This window comes from Pleurodeles waltl, chromosome 8, assembly GCF_031143425.1.
Source record: "Pleurodeles waltl isolate 20211129_DDA chromosome 8, aPleWal1.hap1.20221129, whole genome shotgun sequence".
Classification (NCBI taxonomy): Eukaryota; Metazoa; Chordata; class Amphibia; order Caudata; family Salamandridae; genus Pleurodeles; species Pleurodeles waltl.
This window is the reverse complement of record NC_090447.1, coordinates 1,422,447,112-1,422,466,139: the sequence shown is the minus strand read 5'-3', so window position 1 is coordinate 1,422,466,139 and position 19,028 is coordinate 1,422,447,112. Positions and strand designations below refer to the sequence as shown.

General features: G+C 44.7%; 1 protein-coding gene across 1 annotated transcript in view; it reads left to right on the top strand.

Annotated features, from left to right (window-relative positions):
- The window catches only part of VPS26C (VPS26 endosomal protein sorting factor C), a 164,282-nt gene that overhangs the window by 94,444 nt on the left and 50,810 nt on the right, over positions 1-19,028 (top strand). Inside the window, exons 4-5 of the mRNA XM_069202548.1 lie at positions 1,504-1,584; positions 15,532-15,606. Of these exons, the coding sequence (XP_069058649.1) occupies positions 1,504-1,584; positions 15,532-15,606 (156 nt within the window). The remainder of the gene's footprint in view (positions 1-1,503; positions 1,585-15,531; positions 15,607-19,028) is intronic.

The following is a 19,028-nucleotide window of genomic DNA, read 5'->3' as shown; positions in this document are numbered from 1 at the left end:
GCACGGCAGGGGCCCCCGTAAGAGGGCCCCGCAAAGTATTTCAGTGTCTGCTAAGCAGACACTGAAATACGCGGCGGGTGCAACTGCACCCGTCGCACCCCTGCAACTCCGCCGGCTCAATTCTGAGCCGGCGTCCTCGTTGCAGGGGCATTTCCTCTGGGCCGGTGGGCGCTCTTTTGGAGAGCGCCCGCCGGCCCAGAGGAAATGTCTAAATGGCCGCCGCGGTCTTTTGACCGCGGTGCGGTCATTCAGCGGCGGTACCTTGGCGGACGGCCTCCGCCGTCCGCCAGGGTCATAATCAGGCCCTTTGTCTAGACAGTCAGATTTGCCAAAAGGGGCATTTTGCCTGCTCGGTCCTGCAGGACTTTCTAATTTGTCTGTTTACAGACCCACTTCCAAATAGGTACTGCTTAGGTATCTATTCAAAGGTGAGAATTCTGAAGCTAGAAGTCTCTGTAAGAATAACAAGTTACTTTCCCTTGCTAGTGCTCTTTCTGAAAAAGACTATCTAGCTGCAGATTCCCCAAACCCCCCCCGTTCTGTGATTGGACTCCACCTCTTAGTAACATCCCAGGTCCAGGAATCTGTTCACTGATATGCCAAATTGCTTTTGGTGCTCCACGTTTGAAGGAGTGAAGGGTTTCAAAAGCAGCCGACGTTAGCACGTGGAATCAGTGCCTTTACATCCCCCCCCACCCATCACTTCCGGAGCAGAACGGCGTCAGTGTGGGCATAATTTTTGTCTTTAACCAAGTTTGCTTGAGGTGTCTTAAACCTCAGGAAGTGAAAACAGCAGAAAAAAGTCTGTTACTCTATTTAATCTATACAAATAAGCTCTAATGTGAGAAAGTTGCTAAAAGAGCTCAAATTCTAACCTAAATTCACTTACTATGTAGGGTAATATGTGCATGATGGTGAAGCTCAGGAAAGACTGTCTCACTAACGCTCCCTAGTATTGTAAAACAGGTGTGGTGGTTTTCAGTCAGATTTCTTGACAATATTAATCAACTTTTCAATCATGGCTTCTTCTGAAAGTTAGGCCTTGAAATGTATTGGCTTGGTAGTAAACAGAATGGCTCCTTCATTTGCGAAAATAAAGGTCACAATGGGAAACTGGTAGCGAAAGAATTAAAGGCTTAATCGTTTGAAGGCAAAATCAAAATTGGGGATGATATTTTGAACACCTCATTGGGTGTCACACTTTTGAAAGGCTGCTTTTCTGTTCATGAAAATACAGCAGAGTAAAATCTTTGGGAAATTACAATTAACATGAAATAGAGGAAAAGGAGTAAATATAATTGGTCTAGTGCTCCTCATTTCGGTTAAAGCAATTATAAATGCACTGTCCTGAGAGATGCTACATCTAACGTGTTTTCCTGACTCTGAATAATTCGAGAAAGTCTCAAGAGCATTCTAGTATACTCTCTTCCCTCCAGTTGTTGACATCTGTTTATATATCTCTTAATGGACTAAGAAGTTAACAGCTTCGTTTCTTTTTTACAGTATACTCTCCGATGTGACATGCGACGATCTTTACTTGCAAAGGACCTGTCCAAGACCTGCGAATTCATCATTCACTCCTTGGTAAGCAAGTGCTCTTTTGCTGTGTTGCTGCACACTCAACCTTCATTTTGAAGTCCTGGCTAAAACATGATTGAAATCCATTTTGTCTCGAAGTGTCTTCCAAATCGGAGTGAAAATCTAAACTTGTTTGTAGCCTTTCATCCTAATCACTCTTTTCCTCTGTGATTCCGCCTACCTCCATGGTATACAGGACTTCAAGAGATTAATTATTTAATTCTACATTGACACCTGTGCACCTTTGTCTCAAAAAGCGTTTCATATATTGAGGTGCTGTTCCAACGAACCATATCACAATACAGGCCTATTAACATCTGTCACTAGAATCTAGGAGGTTTCTCCAAAGAAATTGACGCACACGTGTATATTGGGAAGAAACTTCAGTTTCATTCACAAAAGTAGTTTTCACTTTTAAATTGTTTTCAATCTTGACACGATTTCATGTGATACAATGCTGGTTTCTGCAGGTTTCATGAAACCATTTACCTTCATCAGAAAGTAACATTTAATGACCTTCAATAAAAACATTCCTAAATATTACTGTGTGCTTCCCTCAATACCTTTTGCTGAAAGTCACTGTAGGAAGCTGGCCTGGTGTGTGGTGAGCACCTAAGGACGGGGCTGTGACACCACCTGTCTGACCTGGCCACTCAGATGCTCCCAGGGGCCTCTGCCCACCTTGGTTTCAAGATGGTAGAATCAAGTGGCCACCTGGAGGAGCTCTGGGCACCACCCCTGGGGTGGTGATGGACAGGGAGGTGGTCACTCCTCTTTCCATTATCCAGTTTCGCACTAGAGCAGGGACCGGGGGTCCCTCGACTGGTGCAAGCCGATTTATGCATGTAGGGCAAATGTGCCCTTCAAAGCATACAGGGGGGCTTGGGGAGGCTACCCCTCCTAAGCCCTGTAACACCCTATTTACAGTGGGAGAGGGTGTTGCCTCCCACTCCCAAAGGATATCCTTTGTTATGCCTTCCTGGGCTTGAGCTTGTCAAGCAGCAGAAGGGCAGAACTCTTTCTGTAGGATGGCAGCAATGCAGGCTGTGAGGAAACACCCAGAAGATAGATAGGACCAGTGCTGGGGGTCCTCTAAGGAGCCCCCAGAGTGCATGGAATCATACAACCAATACTGGCAACATTATAGGGGTATGATTCTGACATGTTTGATACCAAACATGCACAGATTCAGAGGTACCATTATGTAGCTGGACACAAGTATTGACCAGTGTCCAGCACACAGGTAAAATGTGTTCTCCGCATTTATGAAGTCCAGGGATTTGAAGCAGGAGTTTGTAGGGTGCCCTCATACACAGGTGCCTGCACCCTGACCTCTGGGCAAGGAGGGCTTGCCATAGGGGTGACCTGGTGCAGTTACCTGTGGTGAAAGGGTACATGCACCTTTTCATGCAGGCTGCAATGGCAGGCCTGCAGACACATTTTGCATGAACTCCTATGGGTGGCACAATACATGCAGCCCATGGGGAACCCCTGGTGCCCCAATGCCCTTGGTACCCAAGTACGATATACTAGGGACTCACATGGGGGCACCAGTATGCCAATTGTGGGGTGTACTAAGTCAGGGACAACCAAATTTAGAGGGAGAGTGCACAGTCATGGGGGTCTTGGTTAGCAGGATCCCAGTGAACACAGTCAAAAACACACTGACAGCAGGCAAAAAGTGGGGGTAACTATGCCAAAAAGAGGGTACTTTCTTACAGTCACCTTTGTAAAAGCTTCGGAAAATGTTTGATAATTTCATAGATGGGTCACCATGGCTAGAAGAACTTCAGTTTGATCTAAAGGACTTTCCATACAATATTTTTGGAGTAGGTTAGAAGGATGTGCATTTTATGCATGCAGATCGTTGGCCATTGACAAAACATCGTAGCTTCAAACCTATCACCCATATACCTATCACTATATCATAACGAGTTGCATTGTGACTGTTCTGATTCAAGCATTCTACAAACTTTACCAGTAGCTGTGCCTGTCATCACAAACCACAATTAAAAAAAAACGTAGGTTTTCACCTTTGCGACCTCTGAGTTAACACACTGCTGCTGAACTCTCATGAGCGATAGTGTTGCAAGACTCTGCCTCCTTCGCTTACAGTGCAGACTTCATTGCAGTGAGTACAAAGTTGCAACTAAAGGATTGCATGTGGAGCTTATTTTTAAGTTTCATTCATATGTAGATAATCCTGTAAGAAATTGAGTTGGAAGATTGCTTGGATCGCATGGTGGGGAAATACACTATAAAATACTTGGGATTTGTATATGGATTAAAACCTATCCAGTAAATGTACCAAAAATGTCTAGAGGACAGTTGTGAAACCAAAGGGCTGGGGAGGGGGGTGGGTTGGGAGGGATCAAACCTTCTTGGGAAAAGCCTCTCCTGGGCTGTTGAGGTGTTAGGAGTTGTTGACAGCTCAACCTATTTCCACTCAACTAAGTCTCACCTCATCTTTTTGTCCAGAAATAAGCATAGCTTGAGAGAAGATACTGGTCTCTGCAGGTCCTTCTGCATGAGTTAATGGATTCTTTCCAGCCAAACCTTTCAAGTGTGAAGTTTACTTCTGCCATCAAGCCTGAAAAATTGACTCTAGGAGAAATATATGTTCGATGGCATATGTTGCTGCAGATACACATGTGTGGCACAGTCCGCTGCCTGGTGTTGGGCTCGGAGTATTACAAGTTGTTTTTCTTCGAAGAAGTCTTTTTGGTCACGGGACCGAAGGACTCCTCCCTCCTCGGCTCCATTGCGCATGGGCGTCGACTCCATCTTAGATTGTTTTTTTCCGCTGTCGGGTTCGGACGTATTCCTTTTCGCTCCGTGTTTCGGTTCGGAAAGTTAGTCAGAATCTCGGAAGAAAGCGTCGGTATTGTTCCGTTCGGTATCGGGATAGTTAGGTACATCGACACCGATCATCGGAAGACTTTGGGGTAGTTTCGATCCCCCACCGGGGCCTGGTCGGCCCGACCGCGTGCGACATCGAAGCCGATGGAACGGACCCCGTTTCGTTTCTGCCCAAAATGTCACAGTAAGTATCCTTATACAGATCAGCACTTGGTCTGTAACTTGTGCTTGTCCCCCGAGCACAAGGAGGATACCTGTGAAGCCTGTCGAGCCTTCCGGTCCAGAAAAACACTCCGGGACCGAAGAGCCAGGCGTCAACAAATGGCGTCCACGTCGACAAAACAACGTTTCGACGAGGAAGAGGAAACATTCTCGGTTCCGGAATCAGAATCCGGAGACTCCGACGTCGAACAACAGCAACAAACCGTGAGTAAGACGTCGAAAAGTAAATCCATCGACAAACCGAAAGCCCAGGGGACGCCACTGCCAACAGGCCATGGCTCGACCCATAAAACAGGCGACCCGTCGAAGGCGCCGAAAAAGGGCACGCCCATAGCGAAGACACCCGACTCCGGTCGAGGGACCGCCATGGAGCAACCTCGGAGCCGAGAAAGCGGCTCCGAGAGACAAAAACAAGATACCGGCACCGAAAAACATCGGCACCGAGAATCCATGCCGAAAGGAACAAAAATTCTGTCGGTGCCGAAACCGAAAAAAGATTCTCTCTCGGCGCCGAAAAATACCACACCTTCATCCTACTCAGAGGAACAAGGAATAAGTGGCCAAATGCACAGATTTGGACAAGAGCTCCAAAGTGTAGAATCGGACTACACACAAAAGAGACTGTACATCCAGCACGACACAGGGAAGATATCAACCCTTCCCCCAATCATGAGGAAAAGAAGGATCGAACTTCCAAAGGATGACGCACAACCACAAGCCAAAGTGGTTAAAAAAGTCACGCCTCCGCCCTCTCCACCACAGGCATCGCCGCCACAAATGCACTCACCAGCGCAAACTACCATAAGTCATGACGATCAGGATCAAGACGCTTGGGACCTGTATGACACCCCAGTGCCGGACAATGATCCCGAGTCATACCCCACAAAGCCGTCACCGCCAGAGGACAGTACCTCATACTCGCAACTGGTGGCTAGGGCAGCAGAATTCCACAATGTCCAACTGCATTCCGATCCTATAGAGGATGATTTTTTATTTAACACCCTCTCGGCTACACACAGCCAATATCAATGTCTCCCAATGCTACCAGGGATGTTACGGCACGCAAAACAAATTTTTGAAGAGCCCGTAAAATCAAGAGCCATCACCCCAAGGGTGGATAAGAAATACAAACCACCACCCACAGACCCAGCATTTATTACTTCGCAGTTACCACCTGACTCCGTGGTAGTAGGGGCAGCTCGCAAGAGAGCAAATTCACATACATCTGGCGACGCCCCACCTCCGGACAAAGAAAGCCGAAAATTTGATGCGGCAGGGAAAAGAGTAGCATCACAGGCAGCCAACCAGTGGCGCATCGCAAATTCACAAGCGCTGCTGGCCAGATATGACCGAGCACACTGGGACGAGATGCAACTTCTCGTAGACCATCTTCCCCAGGAATACCAAAAAAGGGCGCAGCAAATAGTGGAAGAGGGACAAACGATCTCAAACAATCAAATCCGCTCTTCACTAGACGCAGCCGATACTGCAGCAAGAACAGTCAACACTGCTGTCACCATAAGGAGACACGCTTGGCTACGCACTTCAGGCTTCAAACCTGAAATCCAGCAGGCTGTCCTTAATATGCCCTTCAACGAGAAACAACTTTTTGGCTCTGAAGTCGATACAGCCATTGAAAAACTTAAAAAGGACACAGACACGGCCAAGGCCATGGGCGCGCACTACTCCCCGCAGAGCAGAGGCTCTTTCAGAAAAACTCCATTTAGAGGGGGGTTTCGTGGCCAACCCACAGACACCACCAGCCAACAAACAAGAACCACACCATATCAGGGTTCCTTCCAAAGGGGAGGTTTCAGGGGATATCGGGGGGGTCAATTCCCAAGGAGTAGGGGAAGATTCCAGACTCCAAAAACACCTCCACCTAAACAGTGACTTTCAAGTCACGCAACCCCTTCACTCAACACCAGTGGGGGGAAGACTAAGCCAATTCTACCAATCTTGGCAACAGATTACAACAGACAATTGGGTATTAGCAATAATCCAACATGGCTATTGCATAGAATTCCACAACTTCCCACCAAACATCCCCCCCAAAACACGCAAAATGTCACCACAACATTTAGAACTTTTAGGACTAGAAGTTCAAGCACTACTGCAAAAGGATGCAATAGAGTTAGTACCAGTACAACAAAAAAACACAGGAGTTTACTCCCTGTACTTTCTAATTCCAAAAAAAGACAAAACATTAAGACCAATATTAGATCTCAGGACACTAAATACCTACATCATATCGGACCATTTTCACATGGTCACACTACAAGACATCATTCCACTGCTCAAACAGCAAGATTACATGACCACATTAGACCTAAAGGATGCGTACTTTCATATACCAATACACCCTTCTCACAGAAAGTACCTACGGTTCGTATTCAAAGGAATACATTACCAATTCAAGGTGTTGCCATTCGGAATAACAACTGCACCAAGAGTGTTCACAAAATGTCTAGCAGTAGTAGCAGCACACATCAGGAGACAACAGATACATGTGTTCCCTTACCTAGACGATTGGCTAATCAAGACCAACACAGTAAAAAAATGCGCAAACGACACCACATTTGTCATACAAACCCTTCACAAACTGGGGTTTTCCATCAACTATACAAAATCACACCTAGAACCGTGTCAAACACAACAATATCTAGGAGCAACCATCAACACATCAAAAGGAATTGCCACTCCAAGTCCACAAAGAGTGCAGGCATTCCACAAGGTAATAAGTGCTATGTTTCCAAACCAAAAGATACAAGCAAAACATGTGCTAAAACTTCTAGGCATGATGTCATCATGCATAGCCATTGTCCCAAACACAAGACTACACATGCGACCCTTACAACAGTGTCTAGCATCACAATGGTCACAGGCACAGGGTCAACTTCAAAATCTGGTGTTGGTAAACCGCCAAACATACCTCTCGCTTCTATGGTGGAACAGCAAAAATTTAAACAAAGGGCGGACATTTCAGGACCCAGTGCCTCAATACGTTATAACAACAGACGCTTCCATGACAGGGTGGGGAGCACACCTCAATCACCACAGCATTCAAGGACAATGGGATATACACGAAACAAAATTTCATATCAATTACCTAGAACTGTTAGCAGTATTTCTAGCGTTAAAAGCCTTCCAACCCATAATAACACACAAATACATTCTTGTCAAAACAGACAACATGACAACAATGTATTATTTAAACAAACAAGGAGGAACACACTCAACACAATTGTGCCTCCTAACACAAAGAATTTGGCAGTGGGCGATTCACAACAACATTCGCCTAATAGCACAATTTATTCAGGAATACAAAACCAACTAGCAGACAACCTTTCGCGAGACCACCAACAAGTCCACGAATGGGAAATTCACCCCCAAGTTCTGAACAAGTACTTTCAAATTTGGGGAACACCCCAGATAGATTTGTTCGCAACAAAAGAAAACTCAAAATGCCAAAACTTCGCATCCAGGTACCCACACCGCGAATCACAAGGCAATGCTCTATGGATGAGTTGGTCAGGGATATTTGCGTACGCTTTTCCCCCTCTCCCTCTCCTTCCATATCTAGTAAACAAGTTGAGTCAAAACCAACTCAAACTCATACTGATAGCACCCACATGGGCAAGACAACCTTGGTATACAACTCTACTAGACCTTTCACTAGTACCGCATGTCAAACTACCCAACAGGCCAGATCTGTTAACACAACACAAACAACAGATCAGGCATCCAAACCCAGCATCATTGAATCTGGCAATTTGGCTCCTGAAATCCTAGAATTCGGACACTTAGACCTCACACAAGAATGCATGGAGGTCATAAAACAAGCTAGAAAACCTTCCACTAGACACTGCTATGCATCTAAGTGGAAAAGATTTGTTTACTACTGCCATTCCAATCAAATACAACCATTACATGCCTCTACTAAAGACATAGTAGGATACTTACTACATTTGCAAAAAGCAAATCTCGCTTTTTCATCTATAAAAAATACACCTCGCAGCAATATCTGCTTACCTACAAACTACTCATTCATCGTCTCTATTTAGAATACCAGTTATTAAAGCATTCATGGAAGGGCTAAAAAGAATTATACCACCAAGAACACCACCAGTTCCTTCATGGAATCTTAACATCGTCTTAACAAGACTCATGGGTCCACCTTTCGAACCCATGCATTCCTGTGAAATGCAATATCTAACCTGGAAGGTCGCATTTCTCATTGCAATCACATCCCTCAGAAGAGTAAGTGAAATACAGGCATTTACCATACAAGAACCATTTATTCAAATACACAAGAATAAAATAGTTCTAAGAACAAATCCAAAATTTCTGCCAAAAGTAATCTCACCATTCCATTTAAATCAAACAGTAGAATTGCCAGTGTTCTTCCCACAACCAAATTCTGTGGCTGAAAGGGCACTACATACATTAGACATCAAAAGAGCACTAATGTATTACATTGACAGAACAAAGCTAATCAGAAAAACAAAACAACTGTTCATAGCTTTTCAAAAACCACACATAGGAAATCCAATCTCTAAACAAGGCATTGCTAGATGGATAGTCAGATGCATTCAAACATGCTATCTTAAAGCCAAAAGAGAATTGCCTATTACACCAAAGGCACACTCAACCAGAAAGAAAGGTGCTACAATGGCCTTTCTAGGAAACATTCCTATGAGCGAAATATGTAAGGCTGCAACCTGGTCTACGCCTCACACGTTTACTAAACACTACTGTGTAGACGTACTAAATGCACAACAAGCTACAATGGGCCAAGCTGTACTAAGAACATTATTCCAAACTACTTAAACTCCTACAGGCTAAACCACCGCTTTTAGGGGAGGTAACTGCTTTATAATCTATGCCACACATGTGTATCTGCAGCAACATATGCCATCGAACTGAAAATGTCACTTACCCAGTGTACATCTGTTCGTGGCATTAGTCGCTGCAGATTCACATGTACCCTCCCACCTCCCCGGGAAGCCTGTAGCCGTTTAGAAGTAGATCATAAATCTTAAACATCTGAACATTTGTAAATAATTATTAGAAACTCTTAACGTACATACATATTCACTCCATTGCATGGGCACTATTTATACCAAACAACTCCATCCTCACCCTCTGCGGGGAAAACAATCTAAGATGGAGTCGACGCCCATGCGCAATGGAGCCGAGGAGGGAGGAGTCCTTCGGTCCCGTGACCAAAAAGACTTCTTCGAAGAAAAACAACTTGTAATACTCCGAGCCCAACACCAGGCAGCGGACTGTGCCACACATGTGAATCTGCAGCGACTAATGCCACGAACAGATGTACACTGGGTAAGTGACATTTTCATTTTATAAACTATGGAGCTGCAGATGTGGACAGGCCACCATTGGTGTCAAATGCAAGCCACATCAGATATCTGTGACTGCTGGAAAAAATATCCTATTGATGAATCTCATAACATAAGTACAAATGTAGCTGGGTTTGGTTAAACCTATGCCCTACTGCTAACCTATATTATACTAGTTTCTAGTCTCTTCCATCCTGTATTTGCCGGCTGGCGACCTGACTCCTTGTCAAAGCCTGTCAGTTCTAGAAAGAAATGCACTGGAATTCGAGGAAACACCATTTTACACTGAGGTTATGTTGCCTAAGGCCAAGTTGATACATCTCAGAGCACAGCCTATTACCTCTGAACTCTTGAAGGTGTTGGGTGTCAGGGTCCTGACTCAGGCCTCATCTCTCTGCTCGTCAGGTTTCTTGTAGCTTGCGTGGGAGCCCCACCAGCAACATTTAATAAACATGTACCAATTACTATTTACCACGTTGCTGTGTCTAATGTGAAAGAAAAGGTTCCCTTGCATTCATAATACCATATAGAAAGTGATTCGACCAAGTTGGACATTCTTGAGGGCACGCAACAAGCTCAATGCCAGGATTAGTACCGACACAAAGAAAGTTCTCCAAGATGTCTACATCCTGCACATCTGTCCAGGCCCTGCTGCTATCTATGATTTAATTAAATCATAGGAAGAGGTTTACTGAAGCACTAAAGAGTATTGAATTGGCACTAGAAGACATTACCTTTACTACAGGGCCATCACTGGATGATTGTCCTCTGTAAATTCCTTGCCAGAAGCTGTAACCCTGTAGCGCCTGCTTAGCTTGCAGTTGTTTTAGGGTTGACTTAAAAGCACTTGTGCAGTTCATGGTGCAATTATTTCTATGTACTGGGGTAGGCAAGAGATCGACTCTCCTCAGTCACTGGTTGTTGAGCCAGTCACTTACTGATCCGCCTACATTCATCAGCATTTGGTTGCTTTTAGCTGTCAGTGAGGGCATGGAGGTTTACCTCTTAGCAACCATTTTACTGGAGGAGCAGCCATACCAGTCAACATATTGAGGTGCACTTTATTTTTTCTTTTCAGGCCTTGCATGTAGTATTGAGGGCAGACTCAACACAAGACCTCCTCAGGGGTATGGACAGGAAGCATGAGTGAGTCCTGTTGCAGCTCCAACTCTGTAGCCACACTCAGTCAGGGCACACCTCGAGCCAATCCCTCATTCCCTTCTGTTGGGACCCATGCACCTGTTTTCAGTGAAATGTCACTGCACAGAATATAAACTAGTTTAAGTCTACGAGTGCATGAGTTGTGGACAGGATAGCTCAGAAACACAGAGCAGTAACCCTCACTTTGTGTTCCTGAGCTCTGTTGTGCTGAGTCAGTGAGTGCATTGAACATAGTGTGATTCAGTTGAAAATAGCTTTATGGCCTCCTTCATCTTAGCACTTGCACAGAACTGGATCATGATACAGTCCTAATGACACTCCCCCAGTCCAGGCAACTCAGCCTGGTCCCACTGGAGCGTTGGTCGTGGGAGAGAGGCTGCCAATTGTGGTGCCACTCTCCTGGGATGGAGTGACTTACCTCAAAGTGCTACGCTTGCATGGCTCTACAAGGCTCGCCTCTAAACAGTTCAATACAGCCTATGGCCTTTGGTGTTTATTGATGCCTGAGACCATTGATGAACTTTACTACGTGGGGCTGTGGATGCCCATTAGTGGCTGGGGGCACTAAAAGTCATTTCTGCCTCTACGTCTTTGTACATGGTGCCTCTAGGCCTTTGTACATGGTGCCTCTAGGCCTTTGTACATGGTGCCTCTAGGCCTTTGTACATGGTGCCTCTAGGCCTTTGTACATGGTGCCTCTAGGCCTTTGTACACGGTGCCTCTAGGCCTTTGTACACGGAGCCTCTAGGCCTTTGTACACGGAGCCTCTAGGCCTTTGTACACGGAGCCTCTAGGCCTTTGTACACGGAGCCTCTAGGCCTTTGTACACGGAGCCTCTAGGCCTTTGTACACGGAGCCTCTAGGCCTTTGTATGTGGTGCCTGTTTAGCTGCAGGTGTGCGTGAACATGTATTTGTGGTGTGTTGGTCTGCGTGTATCTGTGCATTGACATCTGTGGTTATAGGGCTCTGCCTGAAGTTTGTTACAAATGTATGATCTATGCAATTGTGTGCATGGCTATTGTGTATATGAATGCATGAATTATAGAAAAGTCTAACATAATCTGTTGACTTAGCCAGTGCTTTTTTCAGTAGTTTATGACACTTCCATCTGTGATATTGTATGTGGTGATTGATGTTCAGAAAAAAGATTAGACCCCATCTATCATCAATAGAACGTCTCTGAATACATGAGACGACGAAAATGTGTTCAGTTGTCTTATGTACTGTGCATGTTGGTGACGAGGCCTAAAAACGTATTAATTGTAGATCAGTCGATATTTTTATTTCAGTCACCTTATTCCTAGTCTGGGGTATTTGTCACTGCAATTTATTATATAGTGTGGGGGAGGGACAGCTCCCAGATGGGGGGCTTATCTCAGGTACAATATAGGATTGTGCTTCCTCTGCATCATTATGGCTGGAGAGGGAGCGAGGACCTTGCTGGCAGGTTCCAGATTCAACTTCTAGGGCACCAGGAGTGGCTCATGTTCTTGATGCAGTAAAACCATCTAGTGACCCCATGACAGAAAACAGGTAATGGATCACTTTATTTCCAAGGATCTTTGTTATGAACGTTAATATTGATTTGTTGTATAGGACACTGATTCTGCTTCGATGAAAATATGAGTAGAATCAGTTATTGAAATTATTTTATGAAACGTTAATAATTTTAAAGGTATAGCAGTATAAGTGGGAGGAATCTTGAAGAACCGTCGGCCTGTGAAGGGAATGTATGTGACTACATCTCACCTGCACATTTTTTTTAATTCAGTCTCTGCTCTGTCTTAATCTCTGCAACACCAGAGGTTTGAAAGGTCCTAATAGAAACATCCTACAAGAGTCCCAGTACAGGGCTCTTATGTGGGTACCACCCATGATGCAACAGCATGTGGTACATGTACAGTGCAGAGCACTCACCTGCCCAGGCAGACCTCATTTGCAAGAGGATAATGAGCCAAGCCGTATCCAGACGAGGACCACCCCTGGCTGTGTGCTACCTTTAGTAGTATAATACCCATAACAAATCTAGCTTTCTCGACTTACCAGCAGTGTTGTCACTGGGGTACAAGGGTGGATCTCACAGAGGGCCCCCCATAATGTAAGTTTCTTTTTTTTTCCGTCCCAAGACAAAGGATATCCAGGTATTTAAAGGTATTACAGATTTACTGGTGGTACTAGGAACACTACATATAGTAGTGGGACCAGTACTGGTGGCACCAATAGTAGTAATAACAGAGTCAGTAATTACAAAATCACACCTAGCATGAGTGGTTCTAGTACCAAATGGAGGAGTAGGACCACTAATAATGCAATGTCATTTTATTTGTAGGGGCAGTGGTTGCAGCACTAGTAATAGTGCATGCAGTAGTATTGCATGTAGTCATTTCACTGTGCCCTTTATCAACGAAGGCACTAGTAATAGTCGTGGTACCAGCCGCATTGTCAGTTTAACTGTTGTAAGTAACAGTATTAATGCTACAGGTACTTTATAGAAGTAGCTCCAGTGGTAGGGATACTCATCACCTTTCTCTTAATCAAGGATTGTCTTTAAACTTCCCTGTCTAGCCCATAACCATATACCGTGGCTTGGTTAGCGCATATCTGACCTCGCCGGTTAAGGGATCTTATAGAGCTTGAACACTCACAAAATTTATTGCTCAACTTTTTAAATATATATATTTTTTTTTTAGTTCCCGTCCCCAGAATTTAAGCCACTGAAGAGAAGGGGGCGACAACATTCGTTCCTGCCAAAGAAAAAAATGTAACCCTCCCTTTTGTCCCCAGACCTCCGCTCCCCCCTAGCCCCCAAGTTGGCACTCATTCCCTTCACTTGCTTGCAAGATGAATGCCTCACTTTTCAATTTCTTGCAAGATGAACATCTCAAACCCCTGAGTGTGGAGCGCTGTAGCAATATTATATAATATTAGAAATTTACATGCAGTAAGAATTATTTAATTCAACAACAAACTCCAGCCCTCAAAAATATTTTAGTACTTTAGGCAGTTTCTTCCTAAAGAGAGATTTGTCTACTTTCTGGGTGAGCAGATCAACATTTTAGTACTCAGACCATCCTCATTACATTGCCAATGTCGCTAAACTTTAAAAAGGACTGCTTCCTGTTCCAAATCCCAAGTCTTTCATATCCCCTGTTTGTGATATAAACCATATTATTACTAATTCGGTTACTCTGCATCTGAGGACGAGTGCATGAGCTCTACAAAGCTAGTGCATTTACAATCACCCCAGTGTGGATCTGTATCACCTGGCGTTTGTCCTTTGTGGGGGTAAAGATACTTTTCAGAGTTTCTTTTCTTTTCCACATGCAAACATACAGTCAACAATTGCTTTTCTGTTTAAAGACACCCAATACGATAGAAGTTAATGAAAGAAAAATAATAATCTAAACTTGCTGTAGGAACTGTTAAATGAACTAGAATATATATCTCAAATTCAAGCAGTAAGCTTACTTCTGAAAACTATGGATCATGCATGAACAAAATGTCTTCTCACATAACCCAAATCCCTTGAGTACATAGAGATTTGAATTTTTTTTAAAGACGAAACTAAGAAGACACCTGTCTAGAGGAACAAAACAGTACATGAAAAGGTTGAATGGGAAGATCTTTAAGTTAAGAAGACCAGATGTGGAGTATTCGTTGAGTAACTTTCCATGGGTGGCATTCCATAGGTGGTTGAAAATTCAGATCTCAATGTTTCGAAGGTGACCCAAACCCAAGCAATGTGGCTGAGCACTCGAGGACAAAGAACAAGAATAATGAGAAAAAGGAGTACTACAGATTTGTCGCCCAAGCCTTTCTTCTGCTTCTCCAACATCTGCTCCTTTTCCAATATTTGTTCCACCACTGCTCCCTCACAGCACTCACTGAGTGTTATACATGCATACTTTTCCTCGCACTACCTATACGCTGCCCTTAAAAAACGATCTTTAAGATTTACGTTACACTGCATTTTGTATGAGAACCCGAAACGTAATATGACATTACATTTTTGAGTTCAACTTGTTTGAGAACATGCTTCACCAATTTTAATTTGATCTAACGCTAAAATAGGTTAAGATTGTTACTATTTTGATTTTAGAAAACTTGTTTTATAATAGTATAGTGAGGTTGTACATAGAAGCAATTTTGTAGAATGTGCTAAACCTAATGTACATACATTCTTGTGAAGTGGAATTTAAAATATAATTTTCTTAAGTTAACTTGTGTCCCGTTAGCAAAGATTATGCTGCTGTTTATCCGAGATATGTTTTAAGAAGCTGTTTCCTTAAGACAGGATTTTATTTTTTGTGTTAAATGTTCAGTTGAAGTGCATTTCTCTAACTTTTTCAGCCTCAAAAGGGGAAGTTAACTCCAAGCCCGGTAGACTTTAAAATCACACCCGAAACCCTACAGAATGTTAAAGAGGTACGTCTCTCTTGTATTATTCCTGTCCTAACATAAGACTTTAATTGTTTAATTAAGACGTATTGGTTTGAAGTGTTGAAAATCCTTTTTATTAGTTAATTCATTTTATTTCATTACATGGTACAAAAACACAGTTGCAGCTTTTAAGAAAAAAGCTTGAGCATAGCTTGACTTTCCCATTATTTTAGAAGTGCATGTGGGAATTGAAACTGGAGGGCTGATTTAGTTTGCAGAGATGGTACTCCTTTGCAGCGGTTACAGAGTGCCCTCTCTGCTAAACTCTTGGTCTGCCTGCCTACTTTAGAGGTCCGTGGACCACCAGGTTTACGCAAACCGAGTAAAATTTGCAGTGTTTAATAAAGGATTGGGTGAATTGTTAGTATTTAATACTAAATGAGGTGTGCTATTCTACTTAATTTAGTAACACATAAACAAAGTAGCACAAGAGCCTCACAAGACATCCTTTCTAGAGAGTGTTTTAAAAAACATGACTGGTATTTACATTTTACATCTTGCGCATTTGCTTATGGTTGGTCTCCTGTACTGCAGAGGTCCTCTTGGGCATAGTAATCCACTAATATGAACCATACATGGCTAATGTGTACAGAAACTAGTGGAAGATACTGAGCAGCTCAACATAGATTCAGTGTGCAGACAAGCTGACTGTTGCAGGGAAGCTGGCCTGGTTTGTGGTGATCAGTGTCTAGGAAGCCAGGGCTCTCTAGAGGTAGCTGTGGATAAGCAGCAGCCAAGACTTATCTAGGAGACATGCAAAGCTTATGCAGTGCCACTGTAGTCACACAGCACTTACACACATGAAATAACCACACAGTGTTACAAAAATAAAGGTTTATTATGGTAACACAAATACTTAAATACTGTATATGTAATACTCTACTGCTGGTGAGTAAACACACTATTATATACACATTAGTAGTCAGGAATCGGCATAGAAAGCAATAGAAAATAGTGAAATAACAGAAAATAATGGAGACCCTAGGGGAGACCAAACCATATACTAAGTAAATGGAATGCGTAAGGCGGTCCTCCACCTGAGGAAGTGAAATCTGTAGAGGGGAGATGGAGGAACTAGGAACCCCAAAAGGTAACCAGGGTGTCCACCCAGCGACCAGGAGAGGAGAGGTGAGTACCTGGATTTTCCCCAAACCCACAGATAAGCTATGGAAAAGGACTGTGCAAAACGCACGCTAGATTGAAAGAAACAGAATTTAGATCCTGACAAAAGAGGACCTGTAAAGGAAGGGTACCAAGTCCAGTTCCAGCTGGAGTGTCCGGTTGGGGCAGGAGCCACTACCCACCCTTCTGCAGATGCAGGACCAGGTAGACGGTGAAGACCAGGAGTCTGCTATGCAGCACAGGAGCAGGATAAGAGTTCCAGAAGTGATGCAGTCGATGTCCCATGTCAGAAGAAGAGTTGCAGTCAGTCAGTGGTGTGGAAAAACCACCAAAAAGCCTTTGTAAACGCAAGAGTCACACATAAACAGTTGCAGAGCTGCCGGGGACCGGGAAGGTCCAGGGGGACTCAACCCAAGGATGAGAGTCCCAGGCGGTCCTCAGCAGTGTGGAGAGCCAGAAGTCGGGGTGCAGCACCCACAGGCAACTCGCAGGCACAGGTGTCATAGTGAGGCCCACTCAGCATACCTGGTAAGGATTCCCAAATCGCTGGAGTAGCAGGCAGGAGACTGTGATTTGCAGGATAAAGTGCTGGAGGCCGGTGCCACTCGGAGACTGAAGATCCCTTGGAGCAGCAGACAACAAGCCTTGGTAGCTGCAGGAGTCGCAGTGCTTAGGGGTACTGTTCTGCAAGGAGAGGTAAGTCCTCATCATCTCCCAAGTTGGACAGCGGGCAGAGAGGACCAAGGGGACCACTCCAGGCCGCGGCCTATGTTGCAGGATCCATGAAGTTTTGCAGGAGAAAAGACCCGTGCTGCCAGTTGTCGTTGCAGTTGTTGCCGGCGGGAGATTCCTTCTTGTGCAGGCTGACGACTCGTCACCCTCAGAGGATGCACAGCCGGGGAAATGTTGCAGTTGCTGGAAGGAGCCGGTAAAACAATGTTGCAAAGTGGACTTGTCGCTGGAGTTGCAGATTGTTGGTACTTGGAGTGTCCAGTTGTAGTCCCGGTGGCCAGAAGATAAATTAAATGATGCAGAAGAGTCCTGCTGGAATCTTACACGTTGAATCTGAGGACCTGCCCAAGAGGGAGACCCTAAATAGCCCACAAAGGGGGATTGGTCACCTAGCAGGGTGACCACCTATCAGGAGGGGGCTGTGACGTCACTTTTCTGACCTGGCCACTGAGATGCTCCCAGGGGCCTCTGCCCATCTTGGATTGAAGGTGGTAGAATCAAATGGTCACCAGGAGGAGCTCTTGGCACTAGCCCTCGGGTGGTGATAGACAGGGGAGTGGCCACTCCCCTTTTCATTGTCCAGTTTCGCACCAGAACAAGGATTGGGAGGGTCCCTGGACTGGTGCAAACTGGTTTATGCAGGGAGAGTACCAAATGTACCCTTCAAAGCATACCGGTGGCTTGGGAAGACTACCCCTCCCAAGCTATGTAAAACCTATTTCCAAAGGGAGAGGGTGTTGCCTCACACTCCCAAAGGAAATCCTTTGTTCTGCCTTCCTGGGCTTGAGCTGGTTAAGCACCAGGAGGGCAGCAACCTGTCTGTAGGATGGCAGCAGTGCGGGCGGCCTGGGTGGCACAATACATGCGGCAGCTTTTAGGGGACCCTCCCTGGTTACAGGGCTCTTGGTACCACTGGTACATTTTACAAGGGTCTTATCTGTGTGCCAGGGGTGTGCCAATTGTGAAAACAATGGTACAGTTTTAGGGAAAGAACGCTGGTGCTGGGGCCTAGTTAGCAGGATCCAAGCACAGACTCAGTCAAGTCAGCATCACTGTCGGGCAACAAGTGTGGGGGTGGTGGGGGTCTTGGGTAAACATGCCAAAAGGGGCACGTTCCTACAGCATGCTTGTAGACAGACCTAGGAGGTGCATGTAGGAAGCTGACCTGGTGTGTGGAGGACACCTGTGGTGTTGGCACCTTATACCAGGTCCAGGCAATCCCAATTAGTAAATGTAGGCAGTGTCTAGAAAGCCAGGGCTCTCTAGAGGTAGCTGTGAATGAGCAGCCAAGACTTATCTAGGAGACCTGCAAAGCTTATGCAATACCGCAATAGTCACACAGCAACTTATCACACATGAAAGAACCACACAGTGTTATAAAAATAAAGGTACTTTATTATAGTAACACAACAGTAGATTACTTGGAGGCAATTCCCCAACTGGAGGTAAGTACACACAATATATATTCCTAATTATTATTATTGTGTGTGTGTGTGTGTGTGTATATATATGTTCGATGGTATGTGTAGCTGCAGATACACATGCTGTGCACT